The 15,144-nt window shown below is 45.0% G+C and overlaps 1 protein-coding gene across 1 annotated transcript in view; it reads left to right on the top strand.

Moving 5' to 3' along the window:
• Nucleotides 1-11,321, top strand: part of NEU2 (neuraminidase 2) — a gene marked incomplete at its 3' end in the record, with an annotated part of 32,534 nt that extends 21,213 nt beyond the window's left edge. The window contains exons 2-3 of the mRNA XM_082319344.1: nt 8,385-8,589; nt 10,383-11,321. Coding sequence (XP_082175470.1) covers nt 8,385-8,589; nt 10,383-11,321 — 1,144 coding nt within the window. The remainder of the gene's footprint in view (nt 1-8,384; nt 8,590-10,382) is intronic.
• Nucleotides 11,322-15,144: the final 3,823 nt, after the last annotated feature.

Genomic DNA, 15,144 nt, shown 5'->3' with positions numbered 1-15,144 from the left:
GTCAGACCCCAGGTCTATAGGATTTATGTTCTGCACAAATGATACCGTATTCCCTAATGTCTGGAGAGCAGCCCATAGTGTTTTCACTGAAAATTTGCAAAACGCTGTGATTGCTCTCTCGCATGGCCTGACTCCATAGAAGACCTCTTGATTTTAACTATTGCTGCCTAACGACAGGTGCCACACTGTATAGCATAGCAAAAATACTGAATTATCTGAGCCCGGCTTGCCTTTCTAATAGTGTAAGGAATCAATGGATTCAGGTTTGAACATTTTGCAAGGGAAATATACATTGATAATTTTTAATGGACTAGGTATCACTCATTAAATGTAACCTCTTTTGTTTTCCTGCTGATTTCTTTTCACATATGCTCACAAGCATTAGCTGCTGAATTCTTTTTCTTAGCCTTCATTTGCAGCTATTGCTCTCTCTCTCCTGAGGTGCAAAATTGAACATGGTCCTCCAAATGCAAATGCTCCATTGTTCAGTATTCTGTCGTTATATTATCTTCTGCATTATTTTTATATCCTCTTATTAATGCACCCACACACTGCATTTGCATTTTTTAACCTTTTTAAAAACGTTTTCATTACAACAATCAGATATAAGGGCAATGAAGTAAGCGTGGAACAATAGAAGTGAAGAGCTCGATTCTCCTCAGACCTATACCCATTTTAAACTTCACTGGTGACACTTATTTTGATTCACACCAAAAGGAAAGAGGGGGAATCAAACCTAGCACGTCTACACTGAGACATCCATTTTTTATAGTTAGCAAGGAATGCTTTTGTAAAATAGTTGCAGCACACAACATGTTGTTTGGAGAAAGCACTTCTGTTATCAGGAAAGAGACTTTTTTGCAGAGGGAGGACTGCGTTATGGGCTAGTGTCTGAAGAGCAGTGCTGGAGGCCTGGATGCTGACACTGCCTGGCAGTGGCCATGTGTTGACTGTGTGGTTGTCCTGGACAGGCACTGGGGTTCACCTGGGTTAACCTCACAACAGGACTAGGCAGCGCATTCTTCCTTTTGGGAGTAGTTTTAGGCATTCCAGGCTGTTACCCTATGCACAGCCATGTCTTATACCTGCTCCGGGGAGTGGGCTGAAGGCAGGGAACCCCAGCTGGCTGTGGAGGAAGGTGGGGGTCTTGCCTGGGGAGGAAGAGATAATAAGGGGAGATGAGAGGTGGCCAGAGGCATGGCCATTCTGCTGTGTGTGTCCTGCCAACACAGAGCAGGGAACCATTGCCACCACAGCAAGCCACATTTGGAATTTCCCACTCTAAGAAGAGATGGACAAGCAGTTTTAAGCTGCAGCTGGGCAAGGTGATTTCTATTAAACAAACAAGCATTTCTGGGTTGTCTGGCTGCAGAAGCAAAGTGTGTGACTCAGAACACCACCTGAGTAACACTGCTGTTAGCCAGGGAGCAGAAAAAAGGTGAAGAAATCCACAAAGCAATGGTTTGTGTCTGGCTTTCTGGCAGACTGTGCTTAAGCATCCTCTTCAATGTCTCTCTTCCTTCCCTAATTGCTTCTGTTTTACTTGATTCTGGATTTTCTCCAGGAGTCACTGTTAAAAGTTATTATCTGGTGGATATCAATGCCATTGTCTCTGGAGGGACTTTTCCTCACATTGACTATTGTTTGATTCCAGGTAAAGCAGTGAGATACAAATGCCCTCAGGCTTCTCTTGTGTGTCTCAGTTAAGGCAATACTTCACTCACCCAGGTAGGCAAGGTTTGTAAACATGGGGTGTGGTTTTACCATACAGCTAATTTGATCTAATGGCTAGCTGCCCGTCACAGAGGTGAGTCTGCTCCTCCTGTCAACAGCTTCATGCTCCTACTCCCTCTCCTACTGCAGATCCTGCTGCTTGTCTGACTTTTGCTGATGCAGTTCAGATTTTTTTTTTTTCTGGATTAGTTTTCTGCCAGACTGACATCCTCTGATGGCTTGCCAAGGTAAGATGAGCATCAGTGCTGGCATGAGAAGGGATACAGGGTTGCTCAAGAAAGAGGAAAGGTAATAATAGAGAAGCATTACATTAATTCGGTCGGTTGGTTGATTGGTTGTAAATCCACACCTTTGCAACTCCCAAATTTGGCTTGCACAGATCAACCACAACTGTCATCAAATGAGGAGACTTTTCTTCCTCCTTTTTCATTACTAGCAAGATCTGTTTCCAGGATTGTTATTTTCATTTTTTCAGATCACTTCAAAGACAAGAAGCCTTAATGGCAGCAATGGAAACACTATAGAGAAGAGGGGGAAAGCAAGAGAAACAGCAAGGAATGGGATAGGAAAGGTCATCTCTGACAGCAGCAGCACATTAGGTCAGTAGCACAAGGTAGTCGTGAAATCATTTGCTTGGGTACTCGCAGCAGCTGCAGATGCTGCCTCTAAGCCAGCCAGGGCACAGCTAGGAGAAGGGGTGATGCCATGCTCTTCTTCCTCAGCTGGGACCCTAGGGTCATACTCTCCCCTCCATTCCTCTGCCTGAGGATTAGCTCATTGACTGCAGCTGCTGGGATGGTTTGACCCTGGTAACACCTCCACAGAGGCTGCTGGGAGCTGCACCTGCATGGAGCTGCATGTGCATGCACCAGCATGTCATTCCTCTACCACTGCCTGGGGAGTCCTGTGTTAACCCATTTCTTTGTCCAGAAACAGCACGCTGATGGATGGGAGGTGGGTGGAGCCAGCAGATGAATACATCAGATTATCACTGCACCATCACCTGCTGGTTATAAACATTTTCTGGGTTCTTTTGGCAAGCTTTCCCAGAGCTCAGCAGCACTCTGAGAGGAGGTGCTGGGAGTTCGCATGCTGGGACCAGAGGAACTTTCCCCTCCTCGATACATGGGGACAAGAGAACCAAGAAATAAGACAGCATGCTGAACTGTATAACCATTAGCAACAACAGCTGTTCCACAGTGCTGTCAATCCATGCAGGTAGAAATATGCTGTTTAATTACTATGATAATTTAAAAGTCTTTCCCTAGCACTTGTCCAGCTCACATGGAACCTCCCCTTATATGCAAAACAGGTTTGCTATTTAAATGTCAGCTTGTGTGTATACATGCCAGCTGGGGATCTGAGACAGCAGACATTGCTGCCAATATAAATAATTTTGCAGGTTGGAGACTAATTGGTAAGAGTGTGGTGAGCCTCCCTTTTATCTAATCCAATAGGAGTGCTTTTTGGTTTGTTGGGATTTTTCTCCTCTTTGACGTGACTTCCAGGAGACACGGTGAAAGAGGTATTTCTTTTTCTTTTTTTTCTTTCTTTAAAAACAAAAAACACTGTTTCATAACAGTGGACATTGCTAGGAGCTAAAAAGGTAAATACAACATTTTGTAGGTTCAAGTACGAGTTCAGTTTGTGTATTCCTCCACCAAACATAGGCTAAGAAAAATAACTGCTGCTTCATGTAATTCCTCTCTAGTGCTAAGAAAACCTGCACTTTAAGGCACAGCAGCTACTGCCAGGCTGAGCCAGAACATTTTAAAAGCAGAACTTGATTGATTGTTTAGGAAAGCATGTATGGGGAGGCTGAAAATCCCCTTGTAAGTGTGGTATGAAGTTTTTACCACAAGAAAAACTTTCTGTTTCAAATGTGGTTAAAAAGTTTAATCCAATTGGCTGCTGGATTAAAGTAATTCCAGGTTTGTGCCTTTTCAGTTTTGAATTCTGAATGTTTTAGTTTGTTGTTTGACAGGTCTTGCTGATAACTCTCCTTTCTGACTTTACATTGAGGGTGATTTATTGGACTAAATGAATGTGTGCTGTCTGGCTTGTTAAGCAGTCCCACAGCCTAGATTTAGTGTAGAATCTGGTCTAGGGGCATAAGAAGGCGGAGATGGAGCGCTCTGATGCTGGGCTTTGGCAGAAATAGGCGCAGTCATGCTGTTTAGCTAGGAGGAAAGGTTTGCACATAGGAATATGCTGTGTAGCAGGTGTTCTAGAAGCAAACTGGGTCTCCTATTTCTTAGCTCTATACAACTGGAACGTGGCTACTCCTGGCCCCTCTCTGTGCAATATCCCAATAGAAATGTCTTCTTTAAGCAAAACAAGAAATGTATTTCAGCAGAGCGCTTAGTTGACTTTTATAAGTTTAGAAAACACTGTAAGTGTTTTAGTTGGGTTTTGCACATGACTCTTTTGGGGTTTTTTGTTTGTGTTTTCTCCCCAGAACCTCCCTGAACGAGTTAGATCCCAAACAAGCAAACAATCTGAATTCCTTCATGAACAAGCTGCCTCCTGCACAGAGCGCAGAGCACTCTGACGGGGACCAAGGGATAGAGTTCAGCATATTACCTCATTTCTGCTGGCTTGTTTTTAAAGACGTACTGTCATTTCAGCATGGATCTGTACATGTTAAGGACAAGTTTTTACAGAAGCTGAAGCCAGTGGAAATGTTATCCTTTTTAGTCACTTTTCTTGGAGAGGGTTAAAGCAAATAAACGTGGAAGGGCTCGTGTTGCTCTATAGACAAGTCCATGTGAGTTGCCTTGAAGGACAGAAGTGGAAGGAACAAGTACCCTCTCCTGGTGTCTACCAGCACCTATCCCTTACTGCAACTTGGGCTCCTTCCAGGCATCAGATCCATCATTTGTTGACAGTTGTTATTTCTCTTGACTGTTCTGGTGTGCTGGAAACACTCTCTGCTTTGGAAATCATTACAGCTGTATAACTTGCAAACTATGAGTAATGGTTTCCTCCAATTTAACTTCCCCCTTCTTTTATGTGTTTTCACTGTGCTTGTCTTTCTCCCTGTCCGCCCAGTTTTGTCTGTAGGTGAGGTACTGGATCTCAGTGCAGCAGCTTCCCTGGTGCCTCGGGGAGGAATTGCAAGTAAACATCAGTCTCCCTGAACAGGATGCTTCTCAAGGATAAGCCTGGGAAATAAATTCAAAACTCCAGTAAATACCAAAGCATAGAAGGGAATACTGGCTTAATGGCTACATGATAAATTTCCCTTCTCCTCACTAGCATCTCTGTCATCTGGAAGGAGGTTACAAGCTACTTCTTTTTCCCCTAGGAAAAAAATACCATATGAACTCTGCTTCTGCTTTCTCACCCCTTTACCTCACAAAACCACAGCTACCTTTTCTCTCCAAGGTGACTGAATTGATACAGGTCTGAGCAATTGTTGGTTTGTGTACAGCTCTCCAGTCTCCTGCTTGTATTTCAGGCCTTTGTGTTCCCAGAAGTTTGTCTTTTTTTCCAGTTATAGCTCTTGGTCTTTCAAAAGGTATTGCCATAGTCTACGAACTTTGTCTTGCCAATGTCCTTAGATCATGCTGGCTGCAACGTTGCCACCTTCTTCTTCCTTGCAGGCCAGCCAGTGCTATTTCAGTCAGGTTTAGGAACAAAGTGGTATCATGGACGGGTGCATCCCTTGGCAACTTAATCTCAGAGGGACTGGCATGTATGATTTGAATTCCTGCAGTGCTAGAGTATGAGCTTTTGAACACTCTTCATGTGGCTGTCCTGTTGATGATTTGCTAATTTTACTTCTCTTTTATTCAGGAGGGTGTAACTAGTGGTTTTGCCTTTGAAAATGGGTAGAGGTCAAGAGAAAAGTCAATTCCTTTCAATTGGCTGGAGAAGTAACTAAAGCAGCACTATTTATATATATATATATATATATATTAAGAACTTTAAGCTTATTTAAATATTCTGCATTTTCAATTCTGTGTGAAACTCAAACTGTTGTGACTCAATCTCTGCTTGAGGATCCACAAGGGAGAAGGTAGATGAAGCTGAATACTGACTTTAAGCGTGTTTAAAAAAGGATGGAAGAGTTTCTCTGCAGATGGATACATAGTGTGTATGTGTGTGTATATATATATGCATACAGACATAATACCCACACTATGTGTAGGGAATATATATACAAATATGTGTGTATGTGTATACACACACACTCACACATATCCCTGTTTAGTCTCCGAATAGACGGAAGAGTCACTTGGTTCTAGTATTTTCCTCGATTATAGTTGCGGGTGCTGTGTCCAGGAACCTCAGGCTTGTTTCTATGGTAGCTATTCCCAGCCTTTTAACATCCCACCTTCCCTCAATCCCCATGTGGCAATAAGAGGAAAAGAAGTGTTGTGACACCCACACTGAGCATCTCGTGGAGGGGCTAAGAGCATGGGTGGAGATGTCTGCAGGTGACAGGCTCATACGGGAGGGACTCGGGTACAGGAGGCTGCAGCATGGCCTCCCGTGGCACTGATCTCTTGGCTTTGTACTGGAGGCTTTGTGGGGCAGCCCAGATCTCTCTCTCCCCCTGCACCTCCCCCCCCGCCCTTTTTTTTTTTTTTGGCCTCCTTCTTGTGCTGCCCTGAAGCAGGATTGCAATATCAGAATGGCATCATAGGCAGGAATGCTATGGAACCTGTGCTGCACTAGACAGGCTGACTAATCTCCCTTTAAATAATCTCCCTTTAAATAGTCTGGAAGCACTCTAGTGAGCTTCTGTTTCAGGAGCCATGAGAACACAGCCACGGCGGTGGTCTATATAAATAGCCAGATCCATGCTGGTAAGTAGTGAACAGCACAGTTATTTGTTCTAGGAAGGTCTTCCTATTTTCTTCATGTTGTTGCATGGATAGCTGCGATCAAATTCTGGTAACGTTTCTGTATAGTAGTGGTGCTGCTGCCTTTTCTCAGACTGTCATATCGTCAGTGACAGTGAGGAGCAAGCAGCTACCCTTTGGAGACAAACTTCTATCTCCAGTGCCTTTGCATCTGAGTGGCAATGGGGCTGTGGCTTGCTGGGGTCTGTACAGCTGGCTTTAGCTAAAATAGTGCAGTTCAGATCCTTTTTATCAGTGCTGCGAGTTCAAAAATCTCACTGATATTTATAGCATCTGGAGGATGAAAGCAAGGAATATTTGAGTACTCACTGCCTAGCTATGGATCTGGATAGAGCATTATGCTCCTGGTGGAGCATTATGGTCCTGTCTGAGGAGGATGAACTTAGCTTATCTGTGCTGTCCTAACTCGGTAATCAGCACTGTAAAAAAACAAAAACAAAAAACACACACCAAAAAAAGTTAACCAAGTCTATGCTAGTTATGCTGCCTAATAAATCTTTTCTCTTGTAATATGGAAGAGTGGAAACTATTCTCCAGGTAGGTACACGCACTCTTCAGTTGCCTCCGTCTTGTCCTGAACTATCAAGACAGCCTTCAAAAACATAAGGATCTGATACATGGCCAATAGCCACTCTAGCGCTTCCCAAGATTTAGGTAAATAGGAGAATCCTCAACGAAGAATGCAGCAAGTCCGAGGTAGGAGGCATTTGAATTTCTTACTCATAGCGTACTGTCATCTTCTCCCTGCCATCCTACCCACTCAATGCGTCAGAGATCTAAGGCTTGATTCCCGCCCCTCCCCCCGCTGAGCAGAGGATATTCAGGCCTTCAGATTCTGGTGCATCATGTCAGAGATCCTTTCTCTTTTCTTTTTTTCTAGTTTTGTTTTGTTTGTTTGTGTTTTCCACCCCTCTGCTCAGACATAATTCCCCTGAACGAGTGGGTTTTTACCAGGGTAAATGGGTTAACAGGAGAGGCTTGGTGCAAGAGGACAGAAGACTAAGTGGGTCTGAGGAGAGGAAGACAGACTATGTGGGGGCATAGCACAGACCAGTTACATAGAGGCAGCTTCCCCAAATGCCCCCTCATGTTTGCCTTCCTAATGTTGCTTTTAAGTCACTGTACAGATGACAAGATTTTTGCCTGGCCAGAAGTCCCACCTGATGTGGTGGGACACTATTCAGACTGTTCTTTAATCTTACGGGGGGAGGGATGTTCTCATTCTTTCTCTCTTCATGCTCAGTGCTTACCTCAAATAGGGGCACAGCTGGGGTCAGGGATTGCCTCAGTGTGTCGTTTATATGGGATTTTTAAGCTCGTATTTGGCAAAGCAGAAGTTCTGTGCTGGGTTTTGGAAACACCGTAAAAGACAGTAATGGTCTTCTGAGGGAAAATACTATAATGTTTGATTATCAACAGTCTTCTGAATTACAAAGCAAACCCACAAAAATCCCAGCCTGTGACTTTAATTAAAAAGAAAAAACAAACCACAGACAGCTTTTTCATTAACTGTATTTAGTGTACTTACCTTACGTCACTCCAGTAAGATCAACCAGGCTGTTCTGGGGTAAGTCTGGATGCCAGCTAGTATGCAACACGTGGGTTCTCTTTGGAAAAAGCACAAGAAAAAGACAAAGCTGGAAGTAGCAGAAATTATGTTTCTATGCAGGACAGGTTCCACTGAGCGGGGAGGGCAAAAAGCAGTGGAATCTGCCCCATCACATTTTGCAGGGCTAAGGGTGGGTCAAAATGCAATGTGTTTTGTCTTCTTCCCCCTAGCTCGATGGCTTCGTTTCCTGTCTTGAAGCAAGAGACGTTGTTCCAGAATGGTACCTGGAGCTATCGAATTCCAGCTCTGCTCTACCTGCCGCGTTTCAGCATCATCCTGGCATTTGCTGAGGAACGAGAGGATGTGGTGGATGAACACGCCAAGCTAATAGCGATGCGCAGAGGCATGTATGACCCAACCACGCACAGTGTTGAGGTACTAGTGTGGGGAGAAAATGGGGGAGACTGCCCACCTGTACTGCTCCCCTGTCCCCAGATGAGTTGAATGTGTTTGCCCTCACGCTGTAGGGAGAGGGCAGCTTCTCCTCCCCAGTTACAGGAGACAAATCTGTGTATAGGTAATGCACGTGTCATTATAACTGCTGTGATTCAACACCATGATTGGGCAGCTGTTAGGGGGACTAAAGCAGGCAGGTGCAGCAGATTTTCTGGGGATGGCTTTGAACCCATCATCGCAGAGCTGGGGAAGCAGATAGAGAGATGGGACAAAAGTCCTGTTGCAGCAGCAAAGATGTGGAGGAGAGGCAGAAATGAGGAGTGCCTCAGGGACAGGGAGGAGTGAATTAGCAATCAGTGACTATTTTTTTAATTCATCTTCTTAGGACTAATTTCTGGTTTAAAAAACAATTGAGAACAGCTAGTCTCCCTACGCAAAAGAGTGTCATCTGGTTTGTCTGTGCCAGTGAATTGGCTACCTTATTAATCTACCAGTTATTATTACCAGTTATCTTGCTGGGTGACTGGGGGTGGTGGGTACTCTATTTATAATCATTTTTTGCATTTGCAAATGCATTAATGTCTTGGGGGAAAAAAAAAGTCATTATATTTTTCTATTCCAATCCTTCATTGGTGACTGGTTGTCTTAGATTATAGACTCTTGAGAGCTGGAGTCTGCCTAGTAGGAGCAGCCTCTGAGCAAACCTGCAGTGTCATACCATTCAGGTAACATCTTGTGTAACCCCCTGTAATTCAGTTCAGTAGGACTCAGTTGGTCATAAACTTAGTAATTTCTGCTCACATGCTAGAGTTTCTTAAAATTGTAATATTAAATATTCCAAAAAAGTTAATACTGGTTGAATAGACAAAGATAAGACATGACCAAAAAGGGTAATCAGCAAGTCAGGGTAGAAAAGGTAATTAGTATAATCTTACTGGAAAATACTGCTTCTTTTACCAAGCCAATAACACTATATAGGAATAATTTTCTAATTGCAATGTTAGTGTTAGAAATGTGATTGTGTTATGTGCTATTCATTTAAAGAAAGACAGGGCTTGGAGGGTAGTTATACCTGCTCTGCGACCTGTTTTCTGCGTCGGACAGCTCAGGGTCCAAATTTCCACACCAGAGTGTGTAAAGCCATGCAATCAGCTCTAGCAAGTTGCCCCAGTGTAGGCTGGGATGCCCATTCACACACGGATCAAAATGGAGGAATAGGAGTCTGAACAGAAAGGAGTTTGTCGGCATCCAGAATACTTGAAAAGGGCTCAGTTTTCTATCTGACTTCCTAAGAAACACTGACACAGCACAGTGTCTGTACCAGCACACTTTGACCACTGGGCATGTCTGTGTATCTCATATATATATATATATATATATATATATATATTCTCATATATATATATTCTCACATATATATATATGTGAGAATTTCTGAAAATTCAGCTACAGTAGTTTTTTAAACAGTGTCATCAGACACTAGCTGCATTGAGATACAGAGCTATCAGCTCCTCAGTGAGTAGTAATTAAAAAGGACACAACCCACCTGTTCGGTGAAGTGCACGTGCATTGTATAATCCAAATAATTTTCGCTTATGTTTGGTGATGCCGGTATATTGTCTTCCCATTTCTTGCTCTATCCACTAACTTGCTTCTCTTCTGTTCTTCTCATGCTCTTCTGTAACTTTTATCCAGGCATCCTTACACTCTAATATGGATCTATTTGTAATAGTGTGTTTCATTCTTGTCTCCCTTCATACGGGCCCCGGCAGTGGAATAGCATGGAGACCATTGTCAGTGCACAGCTGAAAGACCACCGATCCATGAACCCCTGTCCTGTTTACGATGAGGTCTCAGGGAAACTGATCCTGTTCTTCATAGCCGTCCCAGGAAAGATCTCTGAGCAGCATCAGCTCAGGACAAAGATCAACCTGGTACGTCTCTGCTACGTCACTAGCATGGACCAAGGACGCACCTGGAGCACTGCCCAGGATGTCACCGATAGTACCATTAGCACTGAGTACAAGAACTGGGCCACTTTTGCAGTGGGGCCGGGTCATGGATTACAATTGCTCAACGAGGCCCGGAGCCTTGTGATTCCTGCCTATGCCTATCGTATCTTGGACCCTAAGCAACACCCCACCCCTCATGCCTTCTGCTTCATCAGCTCTGACCATGGGACAACGTGGGAGATGGGGAACTTCATGCGGGAGGAGAGCGCGGTGGAGTGCCAGGTAGCAGAGGTGCACACCTGTGGCAGGAAGGTCCTCTACTGCAATGCAAGGAGCAGCAGGGGAGCCAGAATCCAGGCTGTCAGCTACAACCACGGGGTGGACTTTGAGGGAGGCCAGCGGGTTGAAATGCTAGTAGAACCTCCCTCTGGATGTCATGGAAGTGTTACTGCCTTCCCACCTCCCCCTGATGCCAGATGCCAAGATAGTTGGTTGCTCTACGCTCATCCTACGGACCCAAAGGGTCGAAGAGATTTAGGAATTTACCTCAACAAAAGCCCTTTAAATCCAGCACACTGGACAAAACCAAGCATCCTCTTCAAGGGCTTGTGTGCTTATTCTGATCTGCAGTACATGGGGGTCGGGCCAGATGGCTCACCCTTGTTCTCCTGCCTCTTTGAATATGGGACCCACCAACAATGTGAAGAGATAATCTTTGTAATGTTCACTTTGAAGCAAGCCTTTCCATTGGAGTGCTGAGTCTCGAGTCTTTCCATCAGCATCCCTCTGAAAACCACCTTTGCTGATACTTCTTTTCACTGTCACTTCTCATCTTTCAGCAAAAGTTTTTTATTTTTTTTACTCCATCTGCACCCTTAGTTTGGCATTGGCTTGTGGCGTCTGTAGATCATGAAGTCTATTAAACATACTAAAACTGAACATGTGTTTGGTTTTGTTTTCTGTTGCCTGTTTTCCCTTCTCGCCTTTCCCTTTGGCTGCCGTCTTAAACATCACATGCTCAAAACAAGCATGACCTTTGTATAGGGCCTTGAGGCCTCTGATAGACTTGATTAGGGACACACACACGCTGACAGCGTAGGGACTGCATGGGAACAGAGCGCAGTGGTTTTATGCTGAGCTGTATTTAGTAAGTTGTGTAGAAAGTGCTAGAGAGGAGAGGGGGCTTACTGCCCTATATCTGCAGTTACCTTCTTCAGAAAACTGCTTTGGCTCTGGTTAGGTGTGCTGCTTCTTGCAGTCAGTGTAGGACTTCTGCTGGCAACCCTAGCTTTCAGGGCTTGCTGTCTTCTCATTTCAGCAAGGCCATGGGATGCCTTGCTCTTGGGATATTCCTTGCCCACTTCTGCAGTGAATTTGGGGTTGCCTTGCTGAGTTCCCAGGCCCCTCCGGGACTTCTGTCTAACTTGGCCTTCTCCTTACTTCCCATGCTGTATGTTCTTGCTTATTTGCCCTTTTGCTTACACTGCACTGAGAAGCTGCAGTTTCTCATGTGTAAGAAAACCACAGCCTCGTGTGCCCCAGCCGTTCCCTCTCCCTGGGCAGTGACAGCAGGACCCATGCAGGACACCAGAACCCCCCCATGTTTGGGGACAGGGCAAGTGGCAGACATGGCATTCTGCCTGCATCGAAACTGCAGGATCAGGACAGGTCTGCAGAGGGAGCTCCCAATTTATAGTCAGGAGGGGAAATACTTGCTGGTCTTTCTAACACAAGCGCTAAGCTATGATCCACACAGCAACTGCTCTTATCGCGGACAACCCAATGTCTTGCAAGCTTGGCTGTTGTTATTACAGAGTATTATTGGCATGTGAGGCAGCGTGTCAAACAAATAACATTGCCCCACTTCCAGCACATTGCAAAGGCACAGGTGTTAGAGGAAGGGGACCTGACCAAGCCCAGAGCAGCATGAGAGTGCTCGAGCTGGAAGGCTTTCCAACGTAGACAGATTTTCAGCAGGTTTCTGAAGGAAACAGACCCAGTTTTGGTGAGAGAGAGACTCTTCTGAGGCTGCGGTGTGATTTGAAAGGACGCATTATGCAATGAGTAGACAAGGGGAGTGACCAGAAATGAATGGGTACCAAGGGAGACACGTCAGAGCAGATGGAGCTAGGAAAGCTTTACCCATGCCTCTGGACAAAATTCTGCTTTATGAACCAGTCTGTGCTTGTTTGCTGTGTGCTGTATTCTGTGTGTGTGCACGTGTGGAATGATTCCAAGAAAAATATGTTTGTTTGCTCTACTGGTGAAGAAAAATACCTGTTTTCCAGAGTGCTCTCAAAATGCGTCCCCATTGGGGAACACTAGCAGGTCCCATAGGATCCTTTGTACTGTCACTGCTCAGGTCTGTGAGTCTCTGCTTGCTCAATGTCCCCACCCTTGCCTTTTATTGCTGATGGCATTCAGGGGTAGTGGGAGAAGGAGCCCTGATTTTTCTCACTATCTAGGTTTGTTTTAGGGTAGCTGGAGACTGCAGGTACCAAGGGAGTGAAGAGATCTCATGGCCTTCACAAATACATCTGTAATTCGCTGAGCCCTTCCCAAGCAGCAGGTCAGTAACATGCTAGGCTGGAGTAGCACAGAGTGGCTTAGCTAACCAGTACTTTGTGGGTATTATTCATGTGCTCTTTAGATGTAGGCCAGAGTCTAAATACACCTTTGTAGCCAATAGCCTGTTACTGATGCCTAATGAGGGAATGTTATATTTAGGCTTCAGAAAAGCCTGTCCTATAGACTTAACCTCCCTCGTCAGGCATACTATGAAATACTTTCATTACATGACGTGAAAACACATATTCAAGAACTTTTCATCTCACCAAGCCCAGCAGTGCACTTGCTGGTGCACTGCATAGACTGGATATATGTGGGGGTTTTGGGTGACCAAGGTGCATCTTGAATGATGCTACAGACAGTATTTATCTACTGGTCCTGCACAGGCTGGTGAGTTCACACCCAGCTGGTACAATACTACCTGGACATCTGTAGCAAACCCAGTTTAGGTAAAGTGTTTATTGCAATGTCTGAGAGACAGCTTGGAATAATACTCTAATGTGGGGAAAAATAATGTTTGCTTTGTCCATAGACTGCCAGGGCTGCAATTTTTTATTACCCAACATCAAAATGTGTCCCAGTTCTTTGTCTGTGGCCTCATTCTCTCAAGTAAGTTTAAATGAAATACTGCTGCTGCTGCAGTTATCTAAAAGCTTCTGTTGAGTCTGGGCTGGATTTGTCTGACACACGTACCCATTATTCTTTTTTTTTACGAGGGTAGCTTTTACACGGTGCTTTGTCCTGACTGAGGGATGACAGTGTAGACTATTTGAAGCACATCCTATTTCTTGTGGAAAACTTAGGGCTCTGCTGGCTACATTTGCAGTATCACGGTATCAGCTGGCATGTAACTGGTGCAGGCTGATCAGTGTGCTCCCCCTCTATGGCAAACACTCTAGCTCCCCTCTAGATAACTTCTCTAATCTCTTCTTCCTTAGATCTACTCACCAGCCTTCTCCAACACAGGCATGAATGGAAAGAACAGGAATGGTGTAAGTATCTGCTGCAGAACAGCCTCTTGTCTCTGTGTGGGATAGAAGAAGTTACCGCTGTCCCTTGGGAATCAGGTAGTTCAGGATACGCACACGCGTGTGTGCTGACCACGCAGGGATCGGTCTTTCTCCAGTGCTGCAGAGTTCACATGCCAGCGCCATGAGAAGTAAAACAGACGCCATTTCCTCTTCGGGCAGTGTTGCGAATGAGCCATTAGGGATCACAGAGCTGTTAATGTTAGGGGATTGGGATTCACCTTTTGAGCAGCTGGAGCTGAAATGTGCATTCTTTTGGTACCAAGAAGTAAGCACAGAAACCAGCCTGCACGTTTATTGTCACAATTGTCACGTGTGTTTGGATCCCATCCTCTTGTTTATGTCTCCAAGTCAAGGAGTTGTGCGTGGCTGGACAGGCGATTCATGCACCTGAAAGAATAGCAGTAGCTTGCTAAAAACCGAAGTTAGTGGCAGGATGGATAGGAGTTAAATATCCAGCTAATCAGTCTCAGTTGTCTGACCAGGGCTTGTACTTCTCTGTTACCTTGTGATAACTTGCAGTAGGTCAGGAGAAGCTCTCCAAACACAGTTTCATTGCAGCAAAACTCATGTGCAGCAGCTCTGTCCAATCTGCATTGACATATGGGTCCATTGCACAGAGAGCACTGTGAGATCAAGCAGTGGTTTAACATTCAGAGCTGTTCTGCTTCCTGCTGCAGCTGTGCTCCAGAGAAGCTACTGTAAGTATCAGTCATCCCAAGGAGCTGGTACAGGTGATGCTAGCAGCACACCGTGGCCAGGCAGGACTGTCAAAGGAGGCGCACAGTCCCTTTGCCACACGCAGACACTCTTCTCAGTGGGGAGAATAGGGTTTGTAACCACTCTGTAGCTTACAAGAGCTTACAGCTACTGTCCATGCAGAGCCACTTTATGGCATTCAGCATCTGACTCCATTTAGGCACCTGAATCCATGGGAGTTTGGCCCCTAAAGCCCTGTGTGGATCCGGGTGAAGCTGAAGGGCAGG

Source organism: Platalea leucorodia (assembly GCF_965183815.1).
Source record: "Platalea leucorodia genome assembly, chromosome: 8".
NCBI lineage: Eukaryota > Metazoa > Chordata > Aves > Pelecaniformes > Threskiornithidae > Platalea > Platalea leucorodia.
The sequence above is the reverse complement of the archived record's forward strand: the minus strand, read 5'-3'. Positions and strand labels throughout refer to the sequence as shown.